The sequence below is a fragment of the Eretmochelys imbricata genome, chromosome 11 (genome assembly GCF_965152235.1).
Source record: "Eretmochelys imbricata isolate rEreImb1 chromosome 11, rEreImb1.hap1, whole genome shotgun sequence".
Classification (NCBI taxonomy): Eukaryota; Metazoa; Chordata; order Testudines; family Cheloniidae; genus Eretmochelys; species Eretmochelys imbricata.
In genome coordinates, this window is record NC_135582.1 from 20,881,523 (window position 1) to 20,894,621 (window position 13,099).

The following is a 13,099-nucleotide window of genomic DNA, read 5'->3' on the forward strand; positions in this document are numbered from 1 at the left end:
CACTCTGGTTAAGAAACATTCAGAATGCAGAACCTTGCAATGCTATTTTATAACCCTAAATGTTTAAAAAAATCCTTTTCTTTATCATTATTTCTCTAATAAATCACAATGAACTATGATGTAGCTATTATTGAAATTGCTTAATGTACCGGCAACAAACCATGAGTGATTTTTTCATCTACTTTTTTTTACAAGCTAACAAGCTATTTAGTTTTGTCAACTATTTAATGTTATCTAAATGTTATAATTTTCCTTTAAATTCATTGTACCATATAAGTTGCAAAAAGTAAGTAGTCACAATGAATTAACTACAATGTACAAATCTCTTACCAGAATCTTCAGTTTTCAGCTGTAAAGTAATTTTACAGATGTCACCTTGACCTTGGCAGATAATAGGTACAGTACTTAGAATGGTCAAAACATGTTCTTTGTCATTCTCTGCAATTTGTAGTGACTCTGGTGTAAACTGGAAGTAAAATAGATGATCAATCTTAGATAATTGTGACAGAAAAATAAGGCAAAATGGATATTTCTGAAACATAAAAAATGATTTTTTTTCTTTTTAACCAAAAAAACTTACAAATTCATGATAAAGTAATCGTCTCTAATTTCAAAAGGTAAAATTGCTTTTTAAGCTTTTACAGTATGTTCAGGAATTAGGAAACTATTTGCAGTTGTCATCAGTAGTCTGTAACAGTTTCTTATTTCCTGGTCTGAAAAGAATCTTTAAAAAAAAAAAAAAGTCCTGACAACAATAGGATAGCATGGAATCATTTTTTTTGCAGTATCACTTTAAAAAAAGAACTAATTACAATGCATTGAGAGGTATATTTTCACTGATCATAGGCTAGAGTCTGACAGTGCCACAAGCCCTATACAAGCGTATGAGGTGGCACACTGGCACACTGCCCCAGGAGCAGGGCAGTTAAGTGCAATTCCCTCTTTGTTCCCTGTTCTTGCACCAGGGGAAAATAATCGGTTAGTGGCTCAGACGTGAAGCAGATTATTTCTCCTTCTATGCCAGCATAGCTCTGCTGTCTTGTGCATTCCAGAGCAAAGCCAAGACTCCAGACATTCCCCACTCCCTCCTTGCTCATCTGCTCTGGTAGGAAAGTAGCTAGTACACAGCACTCTTAACCTTGTCCATCTGAACCCAAAGTCTGGATAGTGCATACATATGAGCTGGGGCTATCTCCCTTTAATGCCCCTGCATGGGTGTGTAGCCCAAGAGACACTCTGGCTCTGCATAATTATGTATTTCATTTATACAGGACAATGCTTTTCACTACTATGGATCCAAGTATGTTTTGTGATAACCTGTGGGTTGAATTTTGCTTTTGGTTGCACTAGATCAGCTCCTATTGACTTCAGGGGGAACTGTGCACATTTATCTAGAGGCACAACTGGATCTTTATACGGTGGTTGCTCATAAAAATGCTCCTATTTTGCCTTTGATAACTAAATAACATTAACAGGGTACTTGCAGTATTCTCTGTATTTAGTATAGGTAAATCCTAGAGAATAATGTGAATACTACACTAGTACTACAAGGCATGGGCACTGGACCAAAGAGCATTCAAAATTGAACACAAAATGATGTGAAAACAATATTTTGTTTGGAAACAACTACCAAATCCATTCTCTATCATTCTATACTGCAGCCATCAAAGTGGTATCTAATTACCTTCCAAAATTAAATAATCACGTAAGGCAGTCTACCCATAAGCATGATTTTTCAGTCTTTTCCCTTGACCTTATCCAGGTGTTCATTAGTATTTCATTTTTCTCTCCTCATCCTTATGGTCTGAATGCAGTGATATTCCGACTTAAATTCATAGACTTTGAGGCCAGAAAAGACCACCATAATCATCTAGTCTGAGCTCCTGCACATTACAGACCACAGAACCTCACCCACCCACACCTGTAATAGACCCATAACCTCTGGCTGAGTTACTTAAGTCATCAAATCTTAACTTAAAGACTTCAAGTTACAGAGAATCCATCATTTCCTCTATTTCAAACCAGTAAGTGAGTCATGCCCCATGATGCAGAAGAAGGCAAAAACAAACAGACAAAGAAAAACCAATCGTCTCTGTCAATCTGATCTAGGGGAAAACTCCTTCTAGTCCCAAATTTGGTGATCTATTGGATCATGAGTTTGCTGGCAAGCCCCACTAGCCAGATATTTGGGAAAGAATTCTCTGTAGTAACTCAGAGCCCTCCCCATCTAGTGTCCCATCGCCAGCCATTGGAGACATTTGCTAATAGCCATTACAGATGGACCATATGCCATTGTAGGCTACCTAATCATACGACCCCCTCCATAAACTCAGTTTTGAAACAAGTGAGATGTTTTGCCCCCACTACTCCTCATGGAAGGCTGTTCCAGAACTTTACTCCTCTGATGGTTAGAAACCTTAGTCTAATTTAAAGCTTAAATTAAGCTTTAATTAATTTAATCAAATTGTTGGTCGCCAGTGTGTATTAATTTGGCTTTGTGCCAACAATGGCCCTTAATGTAAATAACTTCTTTCACTCCCTAGTGTTTAGCCTTCTTATGTATTTCTGGAGAGCAATCATATCTCCACTCAACCTTCATTTTGTGAGGCTAAACAAGCCAACCTCCTTAAGTCTCCTCTCATAAAGTAGGTTCTCCATTCTTCTGATCATCCCAGTAGCTCTTCTCTGCGCCTCTTCCAGTTTGAATTCATCTTTCTTAAACATGGGAGACCAGGATTGCACACAGTAGTCCAGATGAGGTCTCACCAGTGACCACATCACACTGGCGGCTCATAGTCATCTGGTGATGAACCAATACCCCCAAGTCTTTCTCTTCCAACTGATAAGTCTCCAGTTTACAGCAAAAATTCTTGTTGTTTAGTCCCAAAGTGCATGACCCTGCACTTCACACTATTAAATGTTGTCCCATTTCCATTACTCCAGTTTTCAAGGTCAGCCAAATCTTCCTGTCTTATGTTACAATCCTCCTTTGTATTGGCAATACTTCTCAATTTAGTGTCATCTGCAAATTTTATGAGTGCACTGCCACTTTTTTGTGCCAAGGTCATTAAAGAAAATGTTAATGAAGATTGGTCTCAAGACCAGTCCCTGACGAACTCCACCAGTAACCTCCCTGCAGCCTGATAGTTCATGTTTCAGCATGACCCATTGTAGTTTCCCCTTTATCCAGTTCCTTACCCACATTTTTGATTCTCATATTAATCACCATTTACTCCAATTTAACTAATAAGTTCCAAGTAGAACTATATCAAATGCTTTTCTGAAATCCAGGTAGATTAGATCCACTTCACATAGCTCTGGCACTCCTAACCTTGTACATAGTTACTGGAATGCATCTGGACATGTGCTAGAGGGTGCATGGAGCACTTTTGGATATTTTTTATGTTCTGACAGTGTCAGCACCTAGACAGTACCGTGAATGCTTTAGAAAGGCTTACAGAATGGCGCGTAATTTATTAGGACATTTTCTCACTGGGCGTGTAGAAGCTACATTAATTATAGATTTCAGAGTAACAGCCATGTTAGTCTGTATTCGCAAAAAGAAAAGGAGTACTTGTAGCATCTTAGAGACTAACCAATTTATTTGAGCATAAGCTTTCGTGAGCTATAGTTCACTTCATCGGATGCATACTGTGGAAAGTGTAGAAGATCTTTTTATATACACACAAAGCATGAAAAAATACCTCCTCCCACCCCACTCTCCTGCTGGGTGGGAGGAGGTATTTTTTCATGCTTTGTGTGTATATAAAAAGATCTTCTACACTTTCCACAGTATGCATCCGATGAAGTGAAGATCTTTTTATATACACACAAAGCATGAAAAAATACCTCCTCCCACCCAGCAGGAGAGTGGGGTGGGAGGAGGTATTTTTTCATGCTTTGTGTGTATATAAAAAGATCTTTTACACTTTCCACAGTATGCATCCGATGAAGTGAGCTGTAGCCCACGAAAGCTTATGCTCAAATAAATTGGTTAGTCTCTAAGGTGCCACAAGTACTCCTTTTCTTTTTACATTAATTATGATCATCAAGTCCTATTTTCTTGCATATTGTGTTCCAGAGTATGTTGGTTAATATTCAAATATTCTTCAGTGACATGCTGGATAAGTGCAGTAAATCAAGGACATTTGCATTATCTTAATCCCTGCATAGAATCCATCGCTCTCTTCAGGCAATGACTGCTGATCAGGAGAGTCCCTCATAAAAGCGGTGACAGTGCAAAAGATCTGTAATAAATAAATAGCTTTACTTGAAATAAAGTGGAAGGGAAACATAGTTATGCATCTTCACTAGTTATCTTGCTGGTGGCTGTTTTTACCTCTAGAACTGACTTTTTTTTAGGAGTTGTTGTTTGATTCATATTTGTAAACTCTGAGGAGTTAAAGTTTAAACCCTGAGGATTTTCGATCCATTTATTTTAAAAAGAAGGAGTTTAAGGTCCCAGTCTCAGAGATGAATAGCACTTAACACTTACGTAGCACTTTCAGATCTCCAAGGATGTTATAAAGGTGAGTATTATCATCCCCTTAGAGGAAGGCTGATTCAGAAGCTGAAGCAGCTTGTAGAAGGTCACACTGTAGTCCAGTGATAGGGACAGGAATAGAGCCTAGTTTGCAGACCATTGTCCATCCACTGGCTCTCATAGCCTCCTTTTAGTCCATATTTTTTAGGCTATATTTTATGTTGGACCGGCCTCACAATCATCCACCCTCAGAAATAGTCTCAGCATCATTAAAGCCCTTTGTGACATGCTTTGGAAACATGGAATATTCAAAGACTATTTTATCTATACTATAAATGTTATATAGATGCTGTGGCTTGTATTCCTGGCTCAATGGGTGAGCTAAAAGATGTTTCCTGCAGGTACTAAAGTCAGTGGAGTGTAATTAATGCAAATCCCCAATCCTGAAAAAAGAAGCAGGACACAAGTCCTTTTGACGCTTTACCCCTTGGGGAAATACCATATCCTGGGTTGACCATTCAAGATACCTAAGAATGCGAAGGACTTGAGATCATATATGTGGGAGAGGGGTCACTCACCTTCAAAACAGAAATGACATGAGACTGTGATCAAGAGAGACAGGCCCTGCAGAAAGGATCTGAAGTACTTTAAACCCTACCCAGGTCTCTGTGTGGCAGATGGGTAACTATCTGCTAAACTTAGGGTGACCAGATAGCAACTGTGAAAAAACAGAACAGGGGGTGGGGGTAATAGGCGCCTATATAAGAAAGTCCCAAAAAACGGGACTGTCCCTATAAAAATGGGACATATGGTCACCCTAGCTAAACTAGACATGTACAAGCTGTTTATTGTTTTTATGACATGTTTTTTCTGTGATGATTTTGTTCTGGATGGCTAGTACTTTGCTATATGGAAGCTGGTTGGTTACTGGTGAACCCTGTCATTGCCCTTGAAACAACAGGATTGTACATGCTGAACTAGTCAGACCTTGTGAGGCCATCTGCAGGAGTCTGTGGCCTAATTCCCCAGTCTGGAGGGAGAGGGTTGCGGGATCCCGCCCCAAGAAAGGTGATGGCTAGAGGCCTGAGACTTAAGTGGGGTTCCCTTACAGAGTCCAGGAGGGAGTCAGAGGTACAGTTACCTCAGGAACTGTGACACCCTCTTTACGTGTTGTCTCAAGTACTAATCATGAGAAGCTGTGTACTCCATTTTGCTTGGTGTATTATAAAAGTATCTAAATGATAAAGATTTGTTTATCTTTTAAAAAGCACAATCTATCAGGCCAATTATGTTTTATTCCTAGGACAGTCAGGCAACCTTTTTCTCTGCTGAGGCTGCACACTATCTACTATCCTTTTTTTTTTTTTTTTTTAATAAATGGTTTCTTGTTTCAGAAAACCAAAACTGCACACCTCGTTCCTTTGAGCACAAGATTACACAATACAAATACTCCTTAAAACAAACTACAACAGAATACTAGACTGTAGTTATTAATTTCTGGTTACTCCTCATCAATGCAATAACAGATTGTGACCCACTAAATCAATTCCAGAGTTTCAACAGTAATCCGACAGGGGGAGCTAGGCTGACCTAGCTTATTTGGTATTATGAGTAAGCTTCTTTTGTCTGATTATCAGAAGGACTCGGCACTTTCGATGTTGTGTTATTTCATCCAGAGGTGTCACACTGGTAGCTACTGGCTTCTGAGCAATTTTGGAAAATCAGTTCTTATGTAGGAGCCTAAATAGGAGATGAGGGTTTGGGTTTTTTTTGTTTTGTTTTTTAAATCTGGCCCCTTATGACTAGGAATGTGCAAACTGGTTCAGAACAAATAAGAATACTCTCAAAAACTTGTAGCCATGTAAACCCAAATCACTTTCCAGGTTTGTATAAGGCACTACTCTCCTTCCCTCTTCAACTCCCTGTGTATCATGGCTCCCTCCTCCCCTACCTGTATGTTACAATTTACCTTCAAATTTTGTAACCGTTCTGGGAATCCTTCCATCCTAAGTTATTTGTTCCCATTCAGAATACTAGAAATATTTCAAGTGCTGCAAGGCTCTCACCTGGATCCTTGAACCTGAAGAATTAAGTATTTCATTTACTCTTCCCTCTAAATCCAAGTGGATTATTCCCAGTTCCTTCTCAGACACTCTTTTTCTCAAGGCCATTTTAGTGTGCTCTCCAGCATCTTCCTTTTTATTTCAGATTTTCTTATTGACAGACCATCTACCATACCACCTCAGGTTGGTGAGGGGAACCAGTATTCTTCCTTATTTTGAACAGACAGAATCCTTTTCATCTTACCTCAGGTTTGCCCCTTTCTAACAACAGAAGTAAGTAATCACCTGCTACTCTAAAGTCACAGTTCCTCAACGTCTAGGTATTTAGACAGTTTCTCTGTAGAGCACCATAATAAAAGAAGTGTGTTGTACAGTTTAGTTCCTTGTTATCACTAGGGATTTATTATCCCTCAAGACATTATCATTCCCTAATGGCCCACATTCAATCTATGAAGTTTTAAGAAAGATCTTTTTCTTGCATGGCAGAGGGTAATTGCTGCTGTTCCCCTCACCAGTGCTGATGGAGGGAGTCTTCTCAAAAATCAAGAGCCGACAAATCAGTGGCAGCAGAAAAAAAGAAGTAAGTCTGAAAATATTTGTTCCTTCTTGCCCCTCCCCCGAAGTGAAAAATATGATTCCGTTACACATCTCAGTGCGCGTATCCAATGGAGTTGCATTGCAGATATAATATTTACACAGACTATGATAAAACTTGCTGAGCTGTTTTGCACTTTTTGCTTCAACAGTTTTATCCAAGAATGTTCACACGGTGACTTCCATTTGAAAACACCACTTTGAGAATCCCTGTCAAGAAGAGAGAGACAATTAAAGCTGTCAGGATTGCTCACTAGGAGGCTGAAAAAGAAAGCAGGGGGTGGATCTATCAAAGGATTCCAAGACAGATTATAAGTAAGATGACAAGCATCTTTGAAAATGCATCAGTAACCCAGTCTTGTTTCCTGTTCCCAAAATATATTTTCCCTGTTGCAGAACAAAGTGACTTATTTGTTTATTTAGAAACTTTTTATTAAAGCAAATTTAGAAAAGAACATTAACATACCATATCGTACACTATTTATTCAGGATCACGTTAATATTAAAATAACCTAGCTAAAGATTCTGGCTTACCGGCTGGGGAGCATCCTCCTCTGAGTATGCTAGAAAGGGTGACCGAATGTCTAAATATCAGTCCTCTAAGAAGGTATGCTTTTAGGATACAGTCTGCACATAAAACATTACACTTAAAAATATAGAGATGATACATAGCTATATTTAAAATACCATTAAAATATCATCCCACACTTGTATATGGTCATCTATTTTTGGCAAGCAAAAAGTAGAATACCTTGAATAGCAGGGCACCTCCTATGTATTCGGTAAGATCAATAGGACTTGTGAAGATTAGTACACTATTTGCAAATTAAAATATATAGACACTGAACTTGTTCTAGTATTACATTTTATTTCTGTCTTTTTTTATTGTTTCCCCCCCCCCTTTAGTTTCTTCTTTATCTAGTAGGTGTACACATCTCTTCATAATCATCAGATATGTTCATTGGCCACTGAGCTACAAGTTAACAGTTTGCCACATAATTATTATTATACTTGAGAGTTTTTTTGCCTTCAGCCAAATACCAGCTCTTCTTCTCCAGCTCAGGAATCAGCAATATTTTTTCATATCAACATATCATTTAAAGCAAGGAGATAACAACAACACTGATGGCACCTTGCTGACAACAGTGACAGGTGAGATGGTATTTTTCACAAAGTCCTCACATGTTTTTAAATAAAATTCTATTTTGTCTTCATCCCTTTTAAAGCAATAACAATCTGTGAAGGGACTTCAGACACCATAATCCAATTGCTTCAGGTTGTGGTTTGTTTCCTTGCATCTATGTATATGAAATTATTTCTTTACGGCAAAATCCACTGTTAGGTAGAAAACGATAAAACAAAAAGGGTGATTTTTTAAAAAAAATTCTTTTCAAGTTAGGGCTGACTTCTGCCCTCAGGTGCAATTCCCACTGACTTCTTCAGATTCACATCTACTTCATTTTGAAATCAATGGGAGCAGTGTATTCAACCGAAGGCTGAATTCGACCTTTAATGTTGGAGCGGGGGACCTGGATGGCTTTGGGAATTGGTCATGGTATATAGAGCATTAATCTCTAAATAGGCCTAGTTCCAGTTATTGACAATTTTTTTCCTCAGCACCTTGCATGACAAACTCTCATAGATTCATAGAGTTTAAGGCTAGAAGGGACCTAGTCTGATCTCCTATATATTACAGATCATTAAAATTCATTCAGTTACCCCTGATTTGAGTCCAATAACTTGTTTGACTAAAGACATCAAGAGATGGAGAATCCACCACTTCCCTGGGTAGTTTGTTCCAATGATTAGTCACCCTCAAAGTTAGATATTTGTGCCTTAATTTTAATTTGAACTAGTCTGGCTTCAGCTTCCAGCCATTGGAATTTGTTATACCTTTACCCAAAAGATCAAAAAGTCCTTTAGTATCTTGTATTTTCTTTGTGTGAAGGAACTCATACACTGTAATCAAGTCACCTCTCAATCTTCTTTTTGCTAGACTAGAGATTGAGCTCTTTAAGTCTCACCCTAAAATGTTTACTCCAGCCCAGGAATCATAAAAAACCCTCCAGTTTTTTAACATCCTTTTTAAATGCTGGGAACCAAAACTGTATACAGTATCCCAGTATAGGACTCACAAATGCCATATACAGAGGTAAAATCACTTCCTGCTCCTACTCACTACTCCCTCTTTTATACTTCCAATGATTGCATTCACCCTTTTTGCCACAGCTTTGCATGTTGTGAGTTGCTTTTCCATTATGACCCATAATCCTTTTAAGAATAACATTTCCAGAAATGTACAGTCCCACATTCTATACGTATGACCTGCGTTCCTTGTTCCTACATGTGTAACTTTGCATTTGGCTGTAGTAAAATGCATTTTATATGAATGTGCCCGGGCTACCAAGCTATTCATATCTCTCTGTATGGCTGCCCTAGTCTCATAGTTATTTACCACTCTGCCAAATTTTATCAGCAATGGTTTTATATTTATTTCCAGATCACTGATGAAAATGTTGAATAGTATCAATCCTTGCAGAATCCCAATAGAAATTCCCATATTCAATGATTTCCCTTTGATAACTACTTTGAGATCTCTCAGTTAGCCAGTCCTTAATCCTTTTAACATGTGCTTTATTGGTATTATCTGCTTCTAATTTTTAATCGGAATGTCATGCAGTACTAAAGCATATGTCTTACAAAAGCCTAAGTATATTACATCTACATAGTTACCTTTATCAACCAAAGTTATAATCTCATCAAAGAATAAAAGCTGATTTGTTTACCAAGACCTATTTTCTATAAAACCATGTTAATTGGCATTAATTACATTCCTATACTTTAATTCTTTATCAATTGAAACTCTTATCAGCTTTTTCATTATTTGTGAAATCCAACATCTCGGCCCCACTGGCATTCTTACAACTGTCACTCAGCTAACCCAGTAGGTGCCTAAATCACCTCGTACCTAAATTTGCACCAGTGGATATGCACAAAAGTGCCTAAGTCCTGACACCATGTGACACTTCCAAGGGGTACCCAGTGTTACGTGGCACCTTGCTGCCACCTGCCTTTAGCATGAGGAAGTCTTCTCTGTGCCTGCAGTGGATCAGCTCCCTGACTCTACCAGCCTCTGGTAATACAAGCATTGCCTTCTAGGCACAATGATTAAGAAGACCAGTGTGACATGTGCTTTCAGTAGAGACCTTACATGACCTCTTTTGGTGAACCCAGGGATTCCTGTTACTCTATGTACTCCTGTGCCCTCTGCCAGTTGACATGAAGAGGTCTTTGGGTCACACACTGCCCCTCAGCTAATGAGCTGCTCAGAGCCCTAGCTCAAACCAAAGGCCCAGATGCTCCAAAGCAAGAGTCTCAAATTAGGTGTTCCCCCATCTATCTTATCAGGAGGACGTAATTCCTTAGGTGTCTGTCTCATTGATTTCAAGGGGAATTAACGATATATCCTGCTTGGAAGCTTTTAAAAATCCCACTAGGTGCCCATCTCTACTTTTAGACACCTAAATGCCTTTGAAAATCTCACCTTAAGTGCCTAAGTCACTTTTTAAAATGGAATTTAGGCATCTAAGACACTTAAGTGAGTTTGAATATTGTACCCCATACCAATGTCTGCCTGGAGTGTGCCCAAGCAATACTGAGTTTTAGGATGTGCAGACAATAACTACAAATAATCCCAGTTTATGGATTTGGGCTTGGGTCAGTGCTTAGGTAAGGTAATGATGCACCATGTTGATTGCAGCATCCTTATAAGCGGGAGCCTGCTTCATTAGAGAGGGAGAGACCAGGGGTTTCAAAAGACTGGGGAAAGGAAGAGTGGGTACCTGGTGCCAGGATACAAGGGCAAAGAGGAGAGGGACCAGCAGGGAGGCACCTCCAGGGGATCCAGAGGGAAAAGTCTATCTGCAGTGAGGGACAAGAGCAAAACCTCTTAGAGGGAATTAAGATTCCAGGAGGGTGTAATGGACTGCCAAGGGAGAGTCTAGCTTTGAGATATTTTAATGAACCAGACCCTGAAGGGAAGAATAAACACAAAGCACCAGTTGTAGCTTGTTTGGCCACAGAAGGAAAGAAACTGAGGCAGTAGTAGGATCTGACACCTGATGAGGTGAAATGTTACACCATGCAAATTCTAGCATTAACATAGCAAAAATACATGGGAAAGCATGATGTAAGCTAGCCTCATCAAAGCTAACCTATATATAAAACCACAGTCTCTACCAACCTTCAAACAGCCAAACTGCAGTGCACAGGAAAACAGCCTCTATGTAGCAGACCTTCACGTACACCTAGTGATGGGGAATTTCAAAGGTTTCAAAGTTTGGAATCTGATCCAAACCAATAGTGGATCAGCTCCTTTGTGGATGACATATCCTTCTTTGCCCACAGATTTCCCCCTTTAGACCTAGTAGTGATGATTTTCTGCTCGGAAGTAGCAGTGGGCTGATCACCATTTTCTGCCAACTACCCAACTCAAAGTCTGGAGAAGGCATTTGAAAATGTATTTTAAGAATGTCTGCAGGCTCCTACTAGAAAGATTTTTACATTTATGTCAAATCACATACTTAGAGAAGGTGGTAATTAAAGAAGAGAAAAACCTCCTTCCCTACTTTGAGTGGAAGTTAAACTGTTCTCCTTCGTATGTTAAAGCAGGATAGATACTAGATTACATTCTTTTGCACTAGGTTCTATCTTTCTGGTGTCACAAACGGTTTATGTGTCAGCAACCAGTTTGGAAAGGCCAGTTTTATTTAAACATTTTATTTTAAAATGCATATTATAGTTTATAGATGGTGACAACTGCTTTCTCACCGTATGAAATTTCACAATTGCTGCGCTGAGCAAATCTGCCCCCCCCCCTTTCTTAGCATAACTCATTACACACACTCTGCCTACCATAATTTACAAATGCCTGTGCCTCTAGGACTGGCTTGACCTCTGTCAATATTGTATAAATAAGACTTGGGACTGCTAGGATTTTCAAATCAGATGGAATGGGCTTCTTTCAATGTTTATGTAGCAACAGCAGCATATTATAGATATGGTCAATGTTGCAATCGTTTCACTAACATTATGCTGGCATCATACTGTCTGAAATAACAAAATCAGAGCCCAAAGTGTGTGTGTGTGTGTGTGTGTGTGTGTTGGCGAGGGGTGGGGGGAGGGAAATGCACACATGAGCATTTTGAAGAACTATCTTTGGCTGTTTAGACTATAGAGACGTCAATAAAAGTTCAAACATCATTGGCCCAGTAAGTCTGAATTACTCTTTAAGGGCCTATTAAAGCTATTAAATCATTTCAATGTATATTGAAACATATTGATGGATAGTCTGTTATACGCCTTATATTATCAGGAGACATTATGATGAATGAAAAGTAGTGTAGATATCAATCACATAAGAGAAACAAAAATCTTTACTCTTGACTATATTATATCAAGGAATGAAAGGAGAAGATCCGGATTTCGGATAAAGATTATAAATAAAGCAACTCCTAAAATTCATCTGCAAAAACATTAGTGCTGAATTTAAACCATGTGTAAGTGGATGAAAAATGGAATAAGCAGAACCAAGTGATTTTAGTAGAGTTATACCTGATATACTGGGTCTTAATTTGGCCCATTTGGAGTAAATTCTACCCTCATTTACACTCATGCAACCTCACTTACTTCTGAGGGTAGAATGTAGTCCTTAGGACTCCCGCTCTGGATTGCGGAAGGGGCAGGAAAAAGCCAGTGAAAGGATGCATCTGACTTATCAGCTGCTCTCTTGCACAGCCTCTATCTGCAAGGCGCTGGCCGTAGTTTAAAGATAACCTGACCCCGCAGAATCCCTTGTATAATGTAGCCTCCATGGGTGCAGGGGTTTGCAAACTACTTTCCCTTGTGCTTACAGGGTTACTCTGGCCCTTTTGGCCTGATTCTCTTCTCACTTTCGCCA

General features: G+C 39.0%; 1 protein-coding gene across 1 annotated transcript in view; it reads right to left on the reverse strand.

Annotated features, from left to right (window-relative positions):
* Positions 1 to 13,099, reverse strand: part of LOC144272375 (von Willebrand factor D and EGF domain-containing protein-like) — a 218,268-nt gene that overhangs the window by 175,409 nt on the left and 29,760 nt on the right. The window contains 2 exon segments of the mRNA XM_077830375.1: positions 331 to 465; positions 4,157 to 4,247. Of these exon segments, the coding sequence (XP_077686501.1) occupies positions 331 to 465; positions 4,157 to 4,247 (226 nt within the window).